General features: G+C 37.0%; 2 protein-coding genes and 1 pseudogene across 2 annotated transcripts; 1 reads left to right on the top strand and 2 right to left on the bottom strand.

Annotated features, from left to right (window-relative positions):
- The first annotated feature begins 69 nt into the window (after window positions 1–69).
- tppp2 (tubulin polymerization-promoting protein family member 2) lies at window positions 70–7,013 on the top strand. Its single transcript, XM_078279261.1, has 5 exons — window positions 70–123; window positions 2,101–2,247; window positions 3,397–3,588; window positions 3,784–3,937; window positions 5,523–7,013. Exons 2-5 carry the CDS (start codon window positions 2,192–2,194, stop codon window positions 5,712–5,714), a joined length of 594 nt encoding a protein of 197 aa, XP_078135387.1. The 5' UTR covers window positions 70–123; window positions 2,101–2,191; the 3' UTR covers window positions 5,715–7,013.
- Window positions 7,014–13,316: 6,303 nt separating this feature from the next.
- LOC144529579 (ecto-ADP-ribosyltransferase 5-like) lies at window positions 13,317–15,202 on the bottom strand (annotated as a pseudogene).
- A 3,321-nt stretch (window positions 15,203–18,523) lies between these two features.
- LOC144536194 (ecto-ADP-ribosyltransferase 5-like) lies at window positions 18,524–21,134 on the bottom strand. The gene is made up of 3 exons (XM_078279204.1): window positions 21,026–21,134; window positions 20,793–20,890; window positions 18,524–19,797 (listed from the first exon to the last, which is right to left on the bottom strand). The coding sequence occupies exons 2-3, from the start codon at window positions 20,865–20,867 to the stop codon at window positions 19,051–19,053; spliced, it is 822 nt and encodes a 273-aa protein (XP_078135330.1). The 5' UTR covers window positions 20,868–20,890; window positions 21,026–21,134; the 3' UTR covers window positions 18,524–19,050.
- Window positions 21,135–21,958: the final 824 nt, after the last annotated feature.

The following is a 21,958-nucleotide window of genomic DNA, read 5'->3' as shown; positions in this document are numbered from 1 at the left end:
GGCCATTGTTTATACTGTAAACACATGCTGACGTCTTCCCATAGAACCCTTTTTCCCAGCATTTGAGTAAAGCACTGAGGCCTAGAACCATGATGGAATCTGCTTGACGAGCAGGACTTTCAGGTAAACTCACACAGTGAGGTCAAGTTGTCTATCTAGGCTACCCAGAACATCTCAGTTAAAAGTCAATGTGTTCCATCATTTTTATTGATGTTTAACTGAAAATGTATTCCCTTGACAATGGGATCTGTTTTTGCATTAACATTTTTGTAGATTTAAAAAAACAAGCATCATCATAACACCTAATGTCAGCACAGTGTTTGTCAATAGCATAACACATATGACTCAGAAACCAGTCAGTGATTTGTTCAGGGATTAGCTTTACTGTCTGCTGTTGTTTTTCTTCAATTTCCCCCTAAAACCAGCATTTATCATGGGTGAGGAATTGGCTGTAACCTACGAGTTAGTATTTAAGTAGTTAGTTAGTATATAAGGGGGGACGCTTTCCTTCACACCCTTCAGGTTTCTATTACTGACTGAGCAGGGAGTTTCATGATGGTGCATGATGCCAAAACAACTTCTCCTGTTTATCCTGTGAACAAAACACAGTGTCAGTATATGGGTATCCACAGGAGCACAATGAAAACCTGAAAATGAATGCAAGGTAAAACCAGTGCAGTACCAGAGGACAATAATATACAGTTTTAGCTTCATTTAAAGGAATAATCTATTATTCGAAAATGTGTACTGAAATATTACAATTTATTGATTGTCTAATACACAGACTAACACTACACAACAACAACATCTCAGTTTATAGTATTTGTTTCATGCTTTTACTGCACAATGTTTATCAGTAATTGGTAAACTCAGGAATAACAAATCTATAATTGCAAGACTAATGAAGGGAAACTAACCTGATTTCTATCTACTTCAAACTCTTAAATTATGTATACCTATACATATGTAACTTATGCCTATTATATAGCATGCCTCGTTATAGTATGTGGGCAAAAATGCCTGATTGGGACATTGATGTCACACATGTGCATGGCAATCAGTGGCAATTCAAATATAAACGGCTTTGGAGATAGTTATTAATTAGTGTCATGAATATTAATTTACAGTCTGCGCTTTATTTACACTGGCTCAATGCCCCAGTATGAATATGTAACTGTGTGAATGTGATCAGGGCGTTCCTGCAAAAGAGAGGCTTCCTCTCAGTGAACCTTCCTTGAATAAATAAAGGTAAAAAAAGAAACACCCAGTGTTACTTACTTTCGACCACATAGTGTGAATAGCATATATTATAGTGTATATTATTGGGTAGGGTTGAATCAAAGTGAAATTGTATGTATATGAAAATAATGCTGGAATAACGTGTATTGTGACAGTTGAATATAGTATGATAGGAGGTATTGTACTAAATCCCAGCAGAGTATTGGTTGAGGACTATAATGCAGTTGTGGCATGTACATGATTATCCACAAAAATGATGACCCACTCTCATCTCATCAGTGTGTAAAAAGGCCTGCTCAGTCTCCCTGGCCTGATATTCAGCTGATTGATATGAAACTGTGAGATGGGATAATCTTTCCTGTAATGTGTCAGCTTTAAGCTGTCAGTACTCTTTGTCCTTTTTGAAGGGCCGCTCTCTTATCTTTGCCCAGACAAGAGGGCTCTTGTCACAATGACAGAAAGAGAGACAAAAGACAGCAAGAGGGTGGGAGAGCAATGGAGAGTGGGCACAGCAGATAGGTCTGAGTTGAGTTTAGTGTTATAGAGGGGAGAATGGAGATAATACTAATCTTTATTGATGTACATGCAGCACCTTCATCAAAACATAAATTACAGAAGAAATATCAGAACACAAATGAATAGACTAATGAATTGAAATAAACACACCATGATAAATCTTTCCTCAGAGGCAAGTCTGTGCAGAGAGGTGAGAAGCTTATGAGAGTGAATAGACACAAGAGAGGCTGAGTGCCCATGATGTCATTGAATGTGCTGGTCGGTACTCTCTCCCTCCTCCCTCCCCCTTCCCTCTCTCCTCCTGCCTCTCTGCATCTCTCCATATCTGTCGTCATTGTGAGAAAGCCTGGGAGTGGCAGGAAGGAGGAGAGACAGAGGAGAAAGAAGAAGAAGAAAAAGAAGGAGGAAGACGAAAACAAAGAGGTCAAACAGCTGTATGCGAATCAGGATCTTCCTGAATATTACACAGCATCTTTCCATTTACGGCAGCAGGTACACCTTACTCTCTCTTTTATATAATACAAGAAAGGGGCAATGTGAACAGCAGCAGCAAACAAGTCTTGATGTAGGACCAGATATTTAACAGCTGCCATAACTGGATGTCTTATTTCATGCCACAGTAATGACAAATCATTTGTAATATTTATGTTGACATTTTTAGATCTAACAGTATATTTTAATATTAGATTTTCTAATAAGATTTAATGTCATTCCCAAAAGTACAACTATGCATGCCGAATTGGATCTCCAGTGACATTTACGAACATGATTTTATGCAATTTATTTTTATAGTGTAATGCCTGAAACAGTTCTCAGCTGTTGAATTTTTTGCCACCTGCCCACCAATAAAGTTCCCGCCAAAGGAATGTAAAATTTAATACAAGCTGCTACTTTGAGCATTCATGAAAAGTGCATTTAGATGCACTTTCTCTACTTAAAAAACAACAACAACAATTATGGAATAATTGTCGTTCTTTAAACAAAATGTTCTTTTCTTTTTTCATTTCTACTTATAAATCACTTGTTAATTACAATAATCTTACTGTTCATAACTAAACTTTTGTGAATGTACATCCTTACAGGTTTTCAGAAAACAGCAGTAACAAGTTTTAGACAAGTATGTGTTGGTGTGTGTTTGTTTGTGTGTGTGTGTGTGTGCGTGTGTGCATGTGTGTGTGTGTGTGTGTGTGTGTGTGTGAGTTTGAGTAGAAGGGGAGAAGCAAAAGAGAAGGAGCATGTTTGTTCATTCACTGAACATTGAACTGCAAAGAAGCTATTTGGAAATTGAGCTGATTGAATTAAATTGGCCTGAGAGCAGCTCGAACATAATGATGGATGTGAAAGTGTGTAAGAGAGAGAGAGAGAGAGAGAAACGTTCACTTAGAATCTTAGACTGACCATGATGGCAGCCATTTCTTGGCAGGCCGACCACCAATCAGCTAATAGAGTCATTATGAATGTGTGTTCTTTAATATCCAAAAAACTTCCTCACAAGAATAGAAAGTAGATGAACATCAACCAAAGTAAGGAGGTTTTCACATCACTTTTTGTGATGTTTTTTGTTAGGACAATGCAACCTTATGTGACTAAGCTGGTATGTTATGTTTGATAATGTATGTATACTGTATGTGTATCTGTCAGTATGGCTGAGGGGTCAGTGTCTGTAGCAGAGGTAGAGACCTCCTTCCAGAAGTTTGCAGTCCATGGAGACACTAAGGCCAGAGGGAAGGAGATGAACGGCAAGAACTTTGCTAAGCTTTGCAAGGACTGCAACATTATCGATGGCAAGAACGTCACCACTACAGATGTTGACATAGTTTTCAGCAAAGTCAAGTAAGATTCCATTCAGGCTCAACTTTTCACAGCTAAAACATTCACAACGAAACAACCCGGTCACAGTTGAACGAACAGCCAAGAAAAGCAGATGTCAATATAAACTGTGCAATACCATGGAGTCAGTAATCATTTTTTGGTTATTATTATTATTTGGATCCAGAAAACATCTGGCAACACTGTGTGTTTCCTCAGGGCAAAGTCAGCTCGTGTCATCACATTTGAGCAGTTCAACCAGGCCCTGATAGAGTTGGCTCCCAAACGTTTTAAAGGCAAAAGCAAAGAGGAATCGCTTCAGCAGCTGTATGGTCTCATTGTTGGTAAGGAGCCTACCAATGTCGGAGTCACTGTGAGTATTTCATCAGTTCTAAACTCAAGATACTTTTTACCACCCTCGGGCACCATCATCCAACAATGCAACAGCTTACTTTACTTTCTCCACTCAACTTAGTGCCATGATTGACCTGAAGGTGCAATATGTAATACTGACAGCTAGTGTTTAAAATAGTTATTGCAGTACAAATTCAAAATAGCCTACTGGAGAGAGTCGTCTCCACCGCCCCCTCCTCCCCAGCCTCGAAGTTCACGGAGGTTGCCAGGCTGATACCGCAGCATCCATAGTCTCGTTTTGCCAGACCCTCCTACAAAGCGCCCTGAAGGAGCATCCACAACAATGTTGCTAGACGCTTAGTCACATAGACAGACATTACTTCACAGCACAGCGGAGTAGCTATTGTTAGATTCTGGCTATATTGACAGTCATAGAAGCCCGTGCTCACGCGGAGCTCTGTACCCAACTGACAGACACACATTTTTGGCTTAGAATTACGGTAGGAACCGCTAAAAATAACACTACCTTGCTGTCCTCTCCACCCGACTGAACACACTTTATTGGCTTAGAATTAGCAACGATCGCTAAACACACTGCAAACTCACAGTTGTTGGGTACACCTGCTGAACAGAACACATTGTAAACGGCCATGGCCCGCTTGCCTGGTCCTCCAGTAGCGTTAGCAGGGTTAGCATGGCGGCGTTAGCCAGGACCAGTCGGGATCACTTTACTGGCTGTGTCTCAATTTGTTTTTGCGGGTAACTAACTCGGGTACCTAGCTATATAATTCAATGTGAGTACACAAATGTTGAAGTTACATAAAATGCCTGAAAAGCCAAATGTCAAATCGAAATTGAAAATTCAAAAGATAAATCATTTTACATTTCAACTTTGCTTTTTCAGTTTAATATTTCTTTTATAAATCCAATTATGGCATGATTTTTCCTAGTAGCGTAGTCAAATAATAATATTTTTAATTTGATCTTGCTTCATTTTCGGAAAAGTTGCGGTGATTGGTCGCGACATCGCAAAATCCTGGAGGGACTGAAAAGATGAAAATACTGGCATTAGCATTATTGTCAGAAAATATAGTTTTTCAACTTAGCATGTTTCCTTAATATCTGATGACGCATTGGGGTCATTTTTGGATTTATTACAGTAAATATATTACATATTGGACCTTTAAGTTTTTGTTAAGGTTATGGGTGTTTGAGGTTGGTTAAGGTTGGGGTGAGAGCCTAGAAAGATTTCCATCTCTCTTTGAGTGATTCATAACAATTTGTTCACATATTTTATGTTTTATGCTATGGCCAAAATAATATTGTGCATTATTTTCTACCAGTATCATTCTTGATTATACCACTGGGTGAAGCCAAAGACATTTTAAATGCAACGCATTGTGGCTTTTGCTGTGGCATTTGTTTACAGTAAAAAATCTGTTATTTTACTGGAATAATTTCTGCTGGAAAAATTAAATAGTTGAGAGTTGAGCAGAAAGTAAAGTAAGCAGATGGATAAATAGTGCAGGTCCATGTGTGTTTGTGTATTTGAATGTACCTGAATGAACAAAGGGGTAACATTTTTAATCTTATATTGTTTTTAGAAAGTGGCAAAGGCAGCAGCAGTGGACCGACTGACTGATACCACCAAGTACACTGGAGCGCACAAGGAGCGGTTTGACGAGTCAGGCAAAGGAAAAGGAAAAGTCGGGCGCGAGGAAATCCCAGACAGCAGCGGCTATGTGGGAGCTTACAAAGGCAGCGGCACTTATGATGAAAAAGTGAAAGAAACATAAACATAATTCTGCTGATTATGAAACATTTGATTCAATAACTTGAATTAGGGGTGTTAAAAAAATCAACATAAATTCATTGGCTACTGTATACAGTATGTCTTGTGGGCCTAGCATTAATAACACTTGTTGGATCCATGAAAAATCAATGAAAAAAAAGAAACTATTTCCTTAAAATAATCAAAAGATAATGACAATACTTAGCTGCAGTTAGTTACAGAAGTACAGAAATGTTTAATGGGTCGTAGCATGAACAACTGCTATTGTTCTGTATATTTTTTAACAATTTTACAGGGGCCAGAAGATTAAACTGTACTTGAAACCAAGCATGCTTTATAGAAACTAACTCTGCTTTGTACTATAGCTTAACACTGTGCCTTAGTTTAATGTAGCAAGTAACGTGAATGCTCTCATATACAGTAATGTGTTGCTTTTGTCACGTACCTTGATGCAATGGATGATACTTTAGCTGGTTTCCAAGAAAGGTCGCTGCGTCAGTTGTCATCCCTTCACTTGCTAAGCGTATCACTTTATGGTTCAGTGCCTTTTGCTACATGACCAATCAGTGGCCATTACATGACATTTATTCACATCATTAAATCAAAAATATATTAACAAGAGAAAAATATAACATGCAGTGAAGAACAGAATAATACTGTACTGAAGAAGTTACAGTACAGAATACATCCTCTTTATAACTCATTTTTACTTACTGACAACATCATGCTGTTATTTTTAATGCTCATAATGTATATTCTTTTGCTACTTTATTTAGTTTAAAGGTTAAATCAATTCAGAATGTCGCTTTTCTCCCAGAATGAAGGACTGAAACATGCATTTTAATAAAAGAAGTGAATGTAAAAACCTAAATCAATATCCAAAAATGCACCAACATGACAGTTTTACATGGATAAATATGATAATATTATACTTGCAGCAGTTTGCATGCTGCAGTGTAGCATCATAAAGGAAGAAAATGAAGATGCTTTTGTTCATAATTTGACCATGCAGTAGTTGGGGAAATATTATAAGAGTTTTCATTATAATCCTCTCAAAACCCAATTTTAGACCATGATGTCAGCTTTAACAGACAGTGCTGTGTGGTATCTAAGCAATTGTAAAATGTAATCAGTGTGTTATGTTATTGTACACACTTGTCTGTTGCAGCCATGCTACTTAGACATTAGAAGTGAAATCTTTTTTTAAACTCACCAAACTCTTTGTGGAGCTCATAGGCTACATGAAAAACGTAAAGAAAAAAGGAGTGAATTTACCGTATCAGAAAATAAAACTTAACTCTCATCTAAGACCTGCTGATTTCCAGAAATAGCTGGGATACAATTTCAGAACATAAAGGGCCCTTGTAGAACTATAAACACTTAGCATACACTTATCCTTCTACCTGAACCCTCCTCGTAATGTGACACTGATGGCATTTATAGAGGATTCATAAGAACTCCTCCATATCTCCCACTATATAGGCCTGAGCTGATATGCATCACATGGGTTTTGTGTGGATAGAGCCATTGAATTCCATAATAGCCTGCATATATTCTCTGCATTACTGGATTCATGATTCACTATGATCACTATAATCACTCCCAAAACACAATGAAGAAGTAATCCAATAAATGAATGCCATATAGAATGACTTTTGTGGAGTAGTCGTTTGTGTTTTTGGAAAGACATTTCTATTTTCATCTATTTAAATTCTCTGCTGATTTTCTAAGGTGAAACGTTTTGTCATTCTTTAAAGATTCATTTAAACCTGCATGAACTGTTTAGGGGCCACAACAAGCTGTAAGCACAACATAATAACACCTTATATATTTGAAACGCTGACTTTTGTAATTATGCACCCAGCAGATTTGGAGCAACATTATCATTCATTTGGAGCTGTGTTTATGGCCAACTAATGATGACACAAATATTTTTTGTACTGTTGAGGATTTGCAGCAGCTTCTGGAGTTAATCACATCTGAAATGAGCAAATTAAAAAGATGGTTTTGAATTTGAGTCAAACCAATATCATGTTGTTTGGAAATTGTAAGTCAAATAATCAAGTGCATGTTAAGATAGATAGTGTAACTATTGAAAGAGTGTATGTAAATAGATTTCTCGGTGTGATTATAGAGCACAAGCTCTGCTGGAAACCTCATATAAAACACGTTCAATCTAAAAAGCATCTCAGTCCTGAGTAAGGCAAAGTATGAACTGGATCACAAATCACTGCATATTCTATATTGTTCACTGGCTTTGCCTTATTTAAATTACTGTGTGGAGGTCTGGGGGAACACCTATAAAAGCACACTGCAACCACTGATCACACTACAAAAAAGAGCCATAAGAACAGTTCATAGAGCAGGATATTATGATGACAACAACTTACTGTTTTTACATTCCAGAGCTTTAAAGTTCATTGATCTAGTTGAATTTCAAGTAGCACAAATTATGTATAAAGCAAAAAACAGACTACCAACAGGTAACATTCAGAAGTTCTTTTTTGATAGAGAGGGTGGTTATAATTTAAGGGATAAGTTTAAATTCAAGGTTCGAGCTGTTCGCACGACTATAAAAACTCAGTGCATTACAATCAGTGGTGTTACATTGTGGAATGATCTGTGCACAGAACTTAAGCAATGTCCAAACATAATCCAGTTTAAAAAAAAAGGTACAAAGCAATGATTTTCAAAAAATATAGAAACGGAGGGCTTTAATAATTGCAATATGTGTTCTTTGACGTATGTGTATGATTATGCTTGTGTGTGTGTGTGTGTGTGTGTGTGTGTGTGTGTATATATATATATATATATATATATATATATATATATATATATATATATATATATATATATATAAGATACATGTGATAAGTATAAATGAGATACAAATATGTGGTAAATGAAATAATAATAATAATAATAATAATAATAATAATAATAATAATAATAATAATAATAATTTACTGAGTTATGGAAAAGGGGTAGGATTAAATAAGTGTATACTTCTTCCTACTCCTTTTCACATGTCTAAGTTGGCCAATGTTACTTGTTTTTGTTACTTCACCTCTGACCTAATAAGCAACTTTTAAACACAGGCTCTGTAAGATACAATCTTTTGGAAATTTCGATATACACTAGGGAGCTTTTCATGATGGTCCTTGCTGAAACCTGCCCGCCCTCACAGGTCACACCTAGCCTGTGGAGCACAGTGTTGAAAGTGTGTACGAGACAGGAATAATGAAGATAGGGAAATAGACCAGTGGGCTGCCAGTTGACTGGACACAGAGATCTCTCCACCCACTTGGAAATTAAAGTGAAGTGAAAAGGAACAAGTTGTGTCTTATAAGCTGACATTGTGCATATTACTGCAAAACCCAAAGATCCTAAGTTTTTACCTTTTATTGTTTATCGGTTTATTACTGGTGGTTTAAATGCTATATAAGATTTTACCAGGACAAATATTGAAGAGGATATTCTGTGCTGGACTGCAGTGAGTCAACATATTTTTTTACTATAATGAGACAAATACAAAGCCACATCTCAATTTTCTTACAAGCTTTTGTGGCAGTTTTATACAGTACAAACAATTGTATTTTAGTAAGTTTAGTATTTAGTCTTTTCAGCTTGTTTACATAATTTTGCATCCTTAAAATCCTTTCCACAGTAAAACAGCTGGACAAATAGTGTTCACCAGTGTAATCAAAGCTAAGCTTTATTAAAAAACAAACATATCTGCTAAGTGAAACATTTGATATACAATGAGAGCATTAATGAAGCTCTTTTTGAACCTTTTAAACCTTTGTCAGATAACCCAATTGTATTCGAAATAAACAATACAATTAAACAAAATAAAACGACAACTTGATAAAACAACATCGTCCACTGACTCAAATCAGGTGTTTTTCATTCAGTTACATTGTCTTTGGTTTTATAGAATAAAATTACCTGTGTATGTACCTTGTATTCTCACAAACACTTCTTGTTGTGTTGTGAGGTGAGAGCTATAGAATGCACTCTGTTGGTCTTGGGCCTGCTGTGGGACAGTGTGAGAGCTGAAAACACCATCAGCAGCCTTTGAGTGGCAGCAGGTAAAAAAAAACTGTTGTTCTGAGGACAAATTCACATGATGAAAATCAATTGAGGGTTAACAATCATCCAGGGTGTCGACATTGAGATGGTGGAGACATACAAATACCTGGGTGTTCACCTCAACAATAAACTGGACTGGTCCAATAACACAGACGCCCTGTACAAAAAGGGCCAAAGCCGTCTCCACCTGCTGAGGAGGCTGAGGTCCTTTGGTGTGTGCAGAACTCTGTTAAAGACTTTTTATGACTCTGTGGTTGTGTCCGCTATCTTTTATGCAGTAGCCTGCTGGGGAGCTGGGTGCACGGAAAGGGACAGGAAAAGACTGAACAGACTGGTGAAGAGGGCTAGCTCTGTTCTGGTCTGCCCTCTGGACACCATCGAGGAGGTGGGGGAGAGGAGGATGTCAGCCAGGCTGGGATCAATAATGGGCAACACCTCTCAGCCCCTACATAAGACTGTGAGTTCCCTGAGCAGCTTCTTCAGCAGCAGACTGCTGCACCCTCAGTGCAAGAAGGAGCGCTACCGCAGGTCCTTCATTCCAGCAGCAGTCAGACTCTTTAATGCAACATCATGTAGCACTGCTAACTGTTTCTGCAATATGAGCCATCACTGGACAATATTCTGCACTATGCGTATTTATTTATTTATCACTCTTTGTTACCTCCAACTGTGCAATATGTCATATCTATTCACCAGCACCTTACTCATCTGTATATCTGTGTTTATATACTGTCTGTATATATATAAGGGTGTTTATTGTGTAAACATGTCTTTTTTTATTGCTATTATTATTATAACTGATTCAATTTGTTCATATACTTTATGTATATATATATATTTTTCTCCTATGTCTACTTAATGTGTATTTGTGTTATTCTGATGTGTGTACATTGTTTTTCTTTTTTCTTTTGAGCTGCTGTAACACAGGAATTTCCCCAGTGTGGGATTAATAAAGTCTATCTTATCTCATCTTATCTTATCTTATCTTAACAAGACATTTTAGTGAGGAGGTTTTTTCTGTGCAAATCATTATAATGAGTGTTGACTCTCTATTTTGTCCCTAACCTTTACTGGATATACAGTAAATGTTAAAGCAAATTCCTCTTACTGAGATCACTTTAAAATCTTTGATGCAGCATTATTTGCCCATCACACAAACTCAACACAACCATTACTGTCATCTCTTTCACATTTGGTTTGTATTTGGTGTATGTTGATTTGTAAATGTTGCTGAAATGTGTACATTGATCTTTGTCCATGGAGTGTGAGTGTGCCAGTTTTTTTATTTCAATCAAATACAAATCAGCAGCCAAATTCAACATAATAAACACTTTTTTAATTTTCTTCCTTCCACATTTGTAGCAGCGTGGGAGGGGGGAGCTGCCATGCAGAAAGTGGGACTGTGAGTGTGCCTTCAAGCGCCAGCAAAACAGCTACTGTGCCACCCCCGAGCTCGACAAGTGGAGGATCAAATCTTCAAGAGAATGATGGACCTATCACCGAGCATGTCACAACTGGGTGACAGTCTTTGTGAAGTCATTGGTAGTCTGGATAATGATCACTGGTAGAAATAGTCCACACAATCACAAAAGTACATGTTGATTATAGCCATTTATTTAAACTATACAAATCTGTGTTGTTTTGAGTCTATTTAATGAAGGGCCTGCCTATACTGAAACTAAATTGAATGTTGACAAAATAATCTTGGTAATGTAGTTGTTCAAATGTTCAACTGTATGAGCACTTTAAAGGCGTTTTGTTCGTGTTAAAAAAAGAGAATGAAAGATTTTATTTATTTTCTTCAACAACAAATGAAAAACCCTTACTTAATTATCAGATTGAATCGACATTTTGTTTCACGTCATGCATTCATTCGGATATTGCGGTTGTCTTAGCCCATTTGTGGTTGGGAGGGAGGTTTGCTGTGTTTTATTTTTTGCTTTGACCAATCATTCATCAATCATTGTCAATTGTGAGTGACATATTAGACATACAACATTTTCAGTCGACACAAAAAGCTGCTGTAGCGGTCACTTGGAAACCTTTTTTTTAACATTGATTAAATAAATGTCTATTTAAGAGTTGTAAAGTAGGTACTGAGGTCTGATTAGTCAACATTTTTTTCTAAATAAAAACTCATGGGCACAACACCATGACCAGTTTGAATCGGTGACGAGATCTGAGATATGGGTGTTGATTTAGAGGTCTGGAACAAGAGAAGTCCTCAACATTCTCAGAAAAAAGGTTAATTTTGAAGCTGAAGACACATCTGACAATAATCACTGTTGTATTTCCTCTGTCTCAGGAGGGATGAGGGTTGCATTCACAGACTCCACAACAAACTGAAAACAATTTACACTTAAATTTTTTTTCTTTCTCAGCCCAGCGGAGGTAGAGGAGAGGATGGATAGCCACAACCCAAATCATCACACAGTAGGCCAAAGGCTGCAAGATACAAAGTGTGCCCCAATCTATATAGATCGGGAAGAGCATAGTGACCAGGGGTACATAGCCGACAAACCTGGAAGATCAGGACTATATTAAAAGCCCTTTGCTTGATCAAGTTGGATCCCTCCCTCTCTCCTTCTCCTGGCAAGGGCTGTTTTAGAGCCCTGAGAACTGATAAGCAGCAGAAAGAGTTATGGTCAGGAAAAGGTGGCCCCATGAATCCAAAAAGTAGCTCTGCTAGGACCAAGTGGAACTCAGACACTTCCATTTTGTCGGTCCAGAAGACAGGGGATGATATCATGAGTCACAGCACCGGGCCATTCGTAGGCAGAGAGATCAGGATATTAGGAAGAATTGTAGGTTGGATGATAGCAAGGGCGTAAATCTGATATAACAGTAGGGGGGGACAATAAACATAAAATTTCGGAAGAGCAATTTTTGAAGGGGACACAAATAATACAGCCAATTATACTCATAGAGGACATGTGTACACAGAGGAAAGCCTTAATACTATCATTAGTGTAGCATGGAGACTGTACCATTATCCTTCTTTTCAGCGTTTCTCTTGATTCAATGAAAAAGCTGACTAAATTGACCAAAATATTCTTCTTTAAAACCATGTATTTATTTTTAAGTTGTTTACAATCAAGCCACAAAAATACCTTAAAACATAATGACATATTTTCAAAAAGTGTCCCCATTTAAAAGAAATACAATACTTTTGTACACTTGTTAAATTAGCTGATCATAATGTAAATTAGTGAGCCACTGGTAAAGCTCATCTGCTAACCCTGACAGCCACACACCTCCAAAAATATGAACTAAGCTCAACACACTTACCTGAGACTCTCCACCTGTCTGTCCCTGGTCTCCCTGAGACTCTCCACCTGAAGTAAAGCATACAATAAGGCCCACAATGTTCAAACAAACCCTAAGCATAAAGTTAGGTATTGACGATAATAAGCTTTGCTGTATATATAATCTAGATAGTTTAGTTGTGATAAAAGAGTTAGAAGTTCTAAAGACAGAATAATGTGTTTTCCCATTATTCAAAGAAGAACCACTCTCATGTATGCACAACTTTGCAGTTCAGATTGCTCTTAACCCCTACACTCTCCAAGACAAAGACAACTTCACAATCGTTCAGACCTCGAGTTTTACCCTGACCTTTAATTGCAGTTATATTGAACATCTCCTAGGGAGGGATGAGCACCTCTTTCTCATCTGTAAATACTGAATAACTTTCCAACAAAGCGCCTGAGCAGGTCTTAATTTCAAAGCAGCTCTTGTTATCAAAGTTTTTCAAGTTAGTGCTGTAAGAGCTGGTTGTAAGTGAGCCAAACCGTATTATTTGGTTGACTTGCCCAGTAAACCTAGCCTTGGTTCGTCTGTAAGTACGGCAACAGTAGTTATTGCTATTTAAGATTTGCATAGCAGATGTCAGCAGGTAATGTAAAGAGTGGAATTCGAATGAGGAGCTATAGTCACTGCCTTTTGTCCGGACTGCATTATTGAATTCCATGTACACATCGTTAGATGTATAAACACAGATTGCTTGTACATGATTTTCAGTGAGAGCCTTATTCTCGTTTTGTTTATTGTTTATTTAGTTTCAGTACAATTTTTTTGCATTATTCCAGGCATTTTTAAATGGACCCAGGCGCTGTTTTTCTTCAAAGTAGGGCTGTCAAAATAACGCATTCATTTCGATTAATTAATCTGAGAAAAAATAACGCGTTAAAAAAAATACCATTGGAGGAGGGAGACGAGAATGTGCTGCCTGGATCATTAATTGGAACATTTACTTGTAAAAATCTTCTTCCTGCCAACCCTGGCTACCGAAATCTGGTGCCACTGATATGTCTGCACTTCTTTCTGATGCTCTGAAGACGATACAGGCAACACAAACATCGCTGCACGTGACGCTAGTTAACACAATACTCAACAGCAGCTAACGTTAGCCTACTGCTAGCTAGTAGCTGGATTAAACACGGTTAAAATGCTGACAGCTAACGCTAAACGGTGTAAAGTTTGACTGTGTTTTACTGTAGAGGATTCAACACCGGGATGTAACAATCTGTAGCTGCCGTCGGAAAAACAACACAGACGGTGCGTTCAATGAAACTGGTAAACTACAGCCTTGTGGTGCATTTGAAGTTATTGTAAATGTCCTTTTCCCATCTGGTGGTTGTTTTTGTCGTTCAACAGCAATTTACTAGTGAAATAAGTTATTGTTATGGTTATACATTATTATTATATCATTTAATTTTGACCATATGGCCTTAGCAATAAACAAGGCGTTCTTTAATGTCACCAACTGTTGTTTAGTACCCTTTTTTTTCTTTTCTTTTTTTACTTTCTTAAAAAGTATCGGTTCAGGCATCGTTAATTATGTATGCGATTAATTTTGATTAATTAATCACAGAGTATGTAATTAAATAGATTCAATTTTTTAATCGATTGACAGCCCTACTTCAAAGTAATCGTTTTTGACTTTTTCCATCATTGATTCATTGCAGCCAAGATACATGTCATCAACTGAACCTTCAACCATGCTCAATGGGATGCCGTCGTTGGCATCTCGGTGAGCGAAATGGAAACGGATCTAAAAGGGAAACAGAGAGAATTAATCAAGTGTATAAACTGAATTGTTACTTTCACAGGCATCCCACTATCCCAGTATCTCAAGCGAGATTGTATTTACACTTTGGCACTTGATCTCTAACTTAAAGACTTTTTTTTACTTTTTTGATGTGGTGTTTTTGCCCCCAAATCCTGTGAGTAAAGTTCAAAATAATTGTGTAAACATCCTTTACTATTAACATATGTGTAATTTTGGGAATGTCCACTCCACCGATTTTCACATGCTCCACTCACCGTCATGGAGTCTACAGGCAGCATCCAGCAAAGGAGCAAACACAGTGAAGCAAAGACCAGCATGTTACCCTTCATAACTGCAGCCAGGAAAACTGTTGAATCTACGCACACAAAACAAGTCAATGACAACGAACTTCATCACACTGTGTACTAGTAACACAGCTATATTAAAACAGTGAATGCTAAAACAGTTTCAGAAAAAGAATTATACTAAAAAGTTTATTTGAAAGCTCAACTCACCAGCCCTCAGGATGAGAAGATGTTGCACACTGAGTGAAGCTCTCAGGTCAAAGGTTTTGTTGAGACAACCGGTCCTCTGCATGTGTTCAGAACTCATGGTCAATTATTATATATACACCTTGCATTCGTGGACAGAGGTCACAAGTCCCCACACATACATACATAATTTGCACATTTACGCTTCCTTCCTAAGTGTGTGGGTGGAGTGCGTGGATGTTTTAAAGTTCTTGTAAATTTGTGTGTGAATTATTGTAACATGCGTGTTTGTGTGCTATGTCTCCATTGACACTTAATCACAAGGTTGCATGCATTAACCTGAGTCAAGGAACTGTTTAGTCAGAACCAAACAAACGGCCTGATAACCAAAAGGATCACAAATGTACAAGTAAGCCAAATGACATTAAATGCCACTAACAGTGTCCGCCAGTGTTAAATCAGACATCCATACTTTTCAATATGTTTTAACTAGGGCTGTCAAATGATTATTTTTTTTTAATTGCGATTAATCGCTGAATTTCTATAGTTAATCGCGATTAATCGCGTTATACTCGGCCCTTAATCGCATCGTGATTAACGCGTTAATGCTGACAGCCCTAGTTTTAACAAAATAATAAAAACAGTCATTTCAGTACGTTATGTAAATTCCAAATACTAATACTGAATTCCAGGTGCATGTGGCAAAAGGGAAGATGTTATATGATGAGTCATATTTAACCCCTTTTCATATAGTTGGATGTGATACATGGGACATGCCAAAGGACGTGATTGATTATTATTATTATTTTATGGATGCCTACTATAATTGTCAGTGCGCTTTAAGACTGGATCAGAGAGGTATTGTCTTTAGGGTAATTGTGTTGTATTGGATTAAGTCAAATCTGGACTCAAAGGTCCCAATCTCACATTAAAATTTACACAACGGGAAATTAAATGGTATTAATCGTAACAAACTGAGCCGCCATGGTTTGATTCATGAATAATAAAAACTGAAAACTAAACAATGTCACTGGTCCTTCATTTGGTATTTGAACATGATTATTTATGTCAAGGTCTCAATTAAAGCTAAAATACAAGAATGACAAGGGAACAGAGTGTAAGAGCAAAATGCTATTAAATAGTCCAAACAATTACAATGCGGCTTCAAGGACCACATCTAGCAACCCTCTGCTAGGACCTCTCTGGAGGTATGAATAAAGGCCTAAAACGTTCATTGAGAAATGTATTAATGAATTAATTAATGTAGTCATGTTTTGTAAGTGTTTTTGTCTTATAAAAGAAAAGAAACTCCAGACTAAATGTATTGTATAATGTATTATAGGCTATTAACATTTTTAAAAAGGACTAATCTATGTAAAATAGGGATGCACCGAATCCAGATTTTTGGGGTTCCGCTGAATACCGAATCCACTGGTTAAGATTCTGCCGAATCCGAAACCGAATTTGTTAATATCTCGGTGACTTACCATGCACCCCAGTGTCACAAACAAGCACTTGTGTTACATAACATTTTGATTAGTTTTTTTTCTTTTTTTTTTTACATCTTTTGCTTTTCCATCCACTTTCATCCTAATTTTTCTTTTCAACAACCTGACCTGTGATCTCACAAAAGTACTGGGCATGCTACACATGGCTGCAAATCAAAAGCATTCCTTACTCATCCCTTGGTAATTAGAAATATGTGTACCGACATTTTCAAAGGTTACCCCTAATTCTGATTAAACACAATAAACACATATCCAGAATTGTGAAGAAAAGGCCTATTAAACAGTAAATTGTATTTACCTCTATTGACTTGTTGGTAGTTAATGTACTTCTATTCACCAAGGAAAACAAAAGGTTGGTGTTTTACAATTTATTGATTTCATTCAGACAATGTTTGTCTGCAATATATGTTAAGCCTTTAAAACTTGTTTAAACTTGCTTGTGTTGCTTGCTGTACAGTCTAATTTGTTAAGGGAAGTATGTAAACATAAAGTAATTATAGAACCCCAAGCTGGAATTTAGACGTTGAGGAGAATATAGGGATATATTCCGTCAATCAGTTTTTTGTTTGTTACGTGAAATCGTACAAGGTACAATTCCAGTGAAATGTAATCCCACCAGCTCCTTCAACTTGTGCATGATTCATCATAAAGCAGAATGTTGCCGTCAGATCGGCACACAGAAAGAGAACCGACATTTTATTTCATATTTTTATTATTATTATTATTACAATATTATAATGCGCTTGGATTTTAGATGGATTATTTGCACATATGCTGAACAACACTACATTTTCATCAGTTACAAATGTGCTAGACATGCCCCATTTTATATGGTAGTGTAGTAGGTTTCAGTTTAAATGTTTGAAAGTGAAACACAGCTGCTTCACATTATACTTCTCTTTTGTCACACACAATAAACATCTCTCACATTTCCTGTGAGAAACCACATGTTGCACTACTCAGCATCCAAAAACACAAAATAAAAATGCAAGTATATCTCTAATTGCTGAACTAATTCAATGGGAAAACAAGACTTCTCTGATGACCAACATTTTTAGAGAGTGAAAAACAATTTCTCTGCTTTTATTGCAAGTTTTGCCACAGTATATTTAAGCAAATAAAATATATTTCAAATATTTATTTTCAATAAAGGTCTCTAGTTTGGTGTGTGCACATGGCGAGTAGCATAGTGCAGCACTAGCTAACTGACATTTCCACACAGACACTGAGATTGTTTCCCAGACTGTGCCAATTTGTTCTCCCGGTTCAATATCTCAGTGACTTACCATGCACCCCAGTGTCACAAACAAGCACTTGTGTTCCATAACATTTTGATTAGTTTTTTTTCTTTTTTCTTTTTTTCTTTTTTTTACATCTTTTGCTTTTCCTTCCACTTTCATCCTAATTTTTCTTTTCAACAACCTGCCCTTTGATCTCACAAAAGTACTGGGCATGCTACACATGGCTGCAAATCAAAAGCATTCCTTACTCATCCCTTGGTAATTAGAAATATGTGTACCGACATTTTCAAAGGTTACCCCTAATTCTGATTAAACACAATAAACACATATCCAGAATTGTGCAGAAAAGGCCTATTAAACAGTAAATTGTATTTACCTCTATTGACTTGTTGGTAGTTAATGTACTTCTATTCACCAAGGAAAACAAAAGGTTGGTGTTTTACAATTTATTGATTTCATTCAGACAATGTTTGTCTACAATATATGTTAAGCCTTTAAAACTTGTTTAAACTTGCTTGTGTTGCTTGCTGTACAGTCTAATTTGTTAAGGGAAGTATGTAAACATAAAGTAATTATAGAACCCCAAGCTGGAATTTAGACGTTGAGGAGAATATAGGGATATATTCCGTCAATCAGTTTTTTGTTTGTTACGTGAAATCGTACAAGGTACAATTCCAGTGAAATGTAATCCCACCAGCTCCTTCAACTTGTGCATGATTCATCATAAAGCAGAATGTTGCCGTCAGATCGGCACACAGAAAGAGAACCGACATTTTATTTCATATTTTTATTATTATTATTATTACAATATTATAATGCGCTTGGATTTTAGATGGATTATTTGCACATATGCTGAACAACACTACATTTTCTTAGTAGTGTCGAGACCTGTTGTTCTATGTACTTCAACTGGTGGAACTCTGCTCCACCAGTTGAAGTACATAGAACAACAGGTCTTTCATAAGTAGGCAGCTTTGCAGTTTAGATTGCTGTCAACTCCTGCGCTCACCAAGATATAGACATTCTCACAATCATTCAGACCTTCGACAAATGGTCCTCTCCTTTTACCAGTTATCTTGAACTTCTCATAGGGGGGGATAAGCATCTCTTGCTCATGGTCTCCAAGAGATGAATAATGTTTCAGGAAAGCGCCTGAACAGGTCTTAATTTTAAAGCAGGTCTTCTTACCAAAGTGGGTCAATGTTGTCTTGTTAGAGCTGGAGGCAAAGAAACCAAACCGAATTATTTGGTTGACATCACCACTAAACTCTAAATTGGTTCTGCGGTAAGTAGTGTGACAGCTTATATTATTACTGAGGATCTGTACAGCAGATGTCAGCCAGAAATGTAAAGAGTGAAATGGGAACGAGGTGCCATATAATTCTCTGTTGGTGCGGACAGCATCATTGAAAGTCGGGTAAAACTTAGGATTTTCAGCTATATAAACACAGATCGCTTGCATGTGATTGCTAGTTAGAGCCTCATCACCTTTATCTTTATGTTGTAGTTTCTTGTTGACACAACGTTTTGCTTTTTTCCAGACATTGTTAAATTGGCTCATCTTGTTCTCTTTTTTAAAGTATGTGCTTTTGATCATTTCCATCATTTTGTTGTGGCAGCCCAAGTACATATCATCAACAGCGTCTTCAACCATGCTCATTCGAATGCCCGACTTTGCCTCTGGTAGATTGATGATAAAAGTGCTCTAGAGGGGAGTCAAGAAAAAGATGAGAGGAAAGGTCATGAATTGGACACAGTTTGTATCACAGAAATCTCGGTTTATGGAAGAATTAGATAGAAGGAAAGATTTTTTAATTGTCCCCAAATTGGAAATTTGTTTCCACAAAATGTGCATTGTGTGTGCCTCCAGAACATAGATACATTTACATACAACATAAATAACATTCATAATAACAAGGTCACGTGAGCAATGTGACAAAATGTAGCTAACTTTATGATGACTGATGCGTTCACTGCAGAGACATTCGGTAATACTGAAAACCCATATACTGTACTAGACTAGACTCACATACTGGTGACACTAGCTCCTGTATATACCCACTGTCCTCGACACTACCTATGTACCGTATATGTACCATAATGCTACTCATAAATACTGAAGATACTGCTTGGGGGCTATGGAGCTTGCTAGATTAGTTTATGGGGCCATTGTTGTAGCAAAACTATTTGTAAATTGACAGATTTCCCTTAGCATGCACAGATCTATGTACTCATTTACAGATTTGTCTAAACATTTACAAATCTCAATACCCTTGCAAATCTGATCAACAGATTTTGATTTTCTGATTTTGTACACACAAATTATTTGACACATTTGCAGATTTCTGTACACATTCACAAATCTCAGTATGCATTTAGAGATACTTTTACACATTTACAAATCTGATTACGCACACACAGATTGAGATACAGTTGCACAACTCTCCACATACATTTGGAAATAGTTTTGCTACAATAATGATCCTATATTAGTTCCTGTATTGCTTATGTACTTGATTGCTAAATTAGGAAAATTTAGTGTTGAACCTTTTTCTGATTTCACGTTTTCAACCCAGCATCATGTGTGAGCGACATGTTCAAAGTATTTGTGTAAACACTGTGTTAACATTTGTCAAGTTTTGAGAATTTCCAGAGATTTTGACATGGTTTAGATTTAACTGGGTGGAATTTACCACTCACCTTCTTGGACTCGACAGGCAGCATCCAGTAAAAGAGCCAACACAGTGGAGCAAAGATCAGCATATTACCCTTCATCACTGCAGGTACGCAAACAGCTTCTGAATTTACACACACATAAAACATACACTAAAGACATCAGTAATGATAATTGGAAACATTTGCATGATGAATTCTAAATGAAGTCTCATATATTTTTTACACTCAAAAGGTGTGATTTTGAAATAACAACTCACCAGTCTTTTTAAAGAAGAATGTTTAAGCACAACTCCGATCTAAAGTTTTGACCAGACAATGAGTTGTCAGTGAATTTCCATGACTTATATATATAACCAACCTAGCCCCAGACAGGTTACAAAATACCACAACCACAAACACACACACACACACACACACACACACACACACACACACACACACACACACACACACACACACACACACACACACACACACACACACACACACACACACACACACACACACACACACACACACACACACACACAAGTTGACTCACTAACCAAAAAAAATAAAGTGACTCTCCATCTATGATTTCTAAACTATCTATGATTATGAAGGGCCACTGCAGGTCATTTACACAAAACATAAGTCAAGCCAATCCACTCAGAGCCAGACAAACATGCTGTAATCCATTTTACAGTAATTGCAATGTCTCTGTGACTGTCTAAACATGTAGGACTATAGTAAACTGAGGTAGGTACTGAGGTAAAAGGAAGACATGTTTATCCTTTTGGATGATAGCCTACATGAATTTGACCAGTGACATCACTATCCTTCCAGTTTGTGATAAGAGATGCGACCTCTTATTATAAAAGGTTCTGAGCCGATATGTAAATACATCTCTTGATACATGTAAACAACCACAAAAGTTCAGTCAGCCAACTGAATATTTATCAAGTTATTATTATAAATTATACATCATTATAAAAGTTTATATTACAGCAATTGTTGAACCTGAGTGTGAGAGTCAAACTCTGTAGCTACCACACTGTATGTGTCATTTGTCTTGCTAACCTTTAATTTCCTGTTAGAGGCCACAAGCAACAAAACCTACGTGTGAAATGTGCTTGTATGTGAAGAGCCTGCCTTTTGTCTTCTGAAAAATGATCACCGCCAATTCAAAGTGTTCATACTGAAAGCATTTG

This window comes from Sander vitreus, chromosome 2 (assembly GCF_031162955.1).
Source record: "Sander vitreus isolate 19-12246 chromosome 2, sanVit1, whole genome shotgun sequence".
NCBI lineage: Eukaryota > Metazoa > Chordata > Actinopteri > Perciformes > Percidae > Sander > Sander vitreus.
This window is presented reverse-complemented; position numbering and strand designations above follow the sequence as displayed.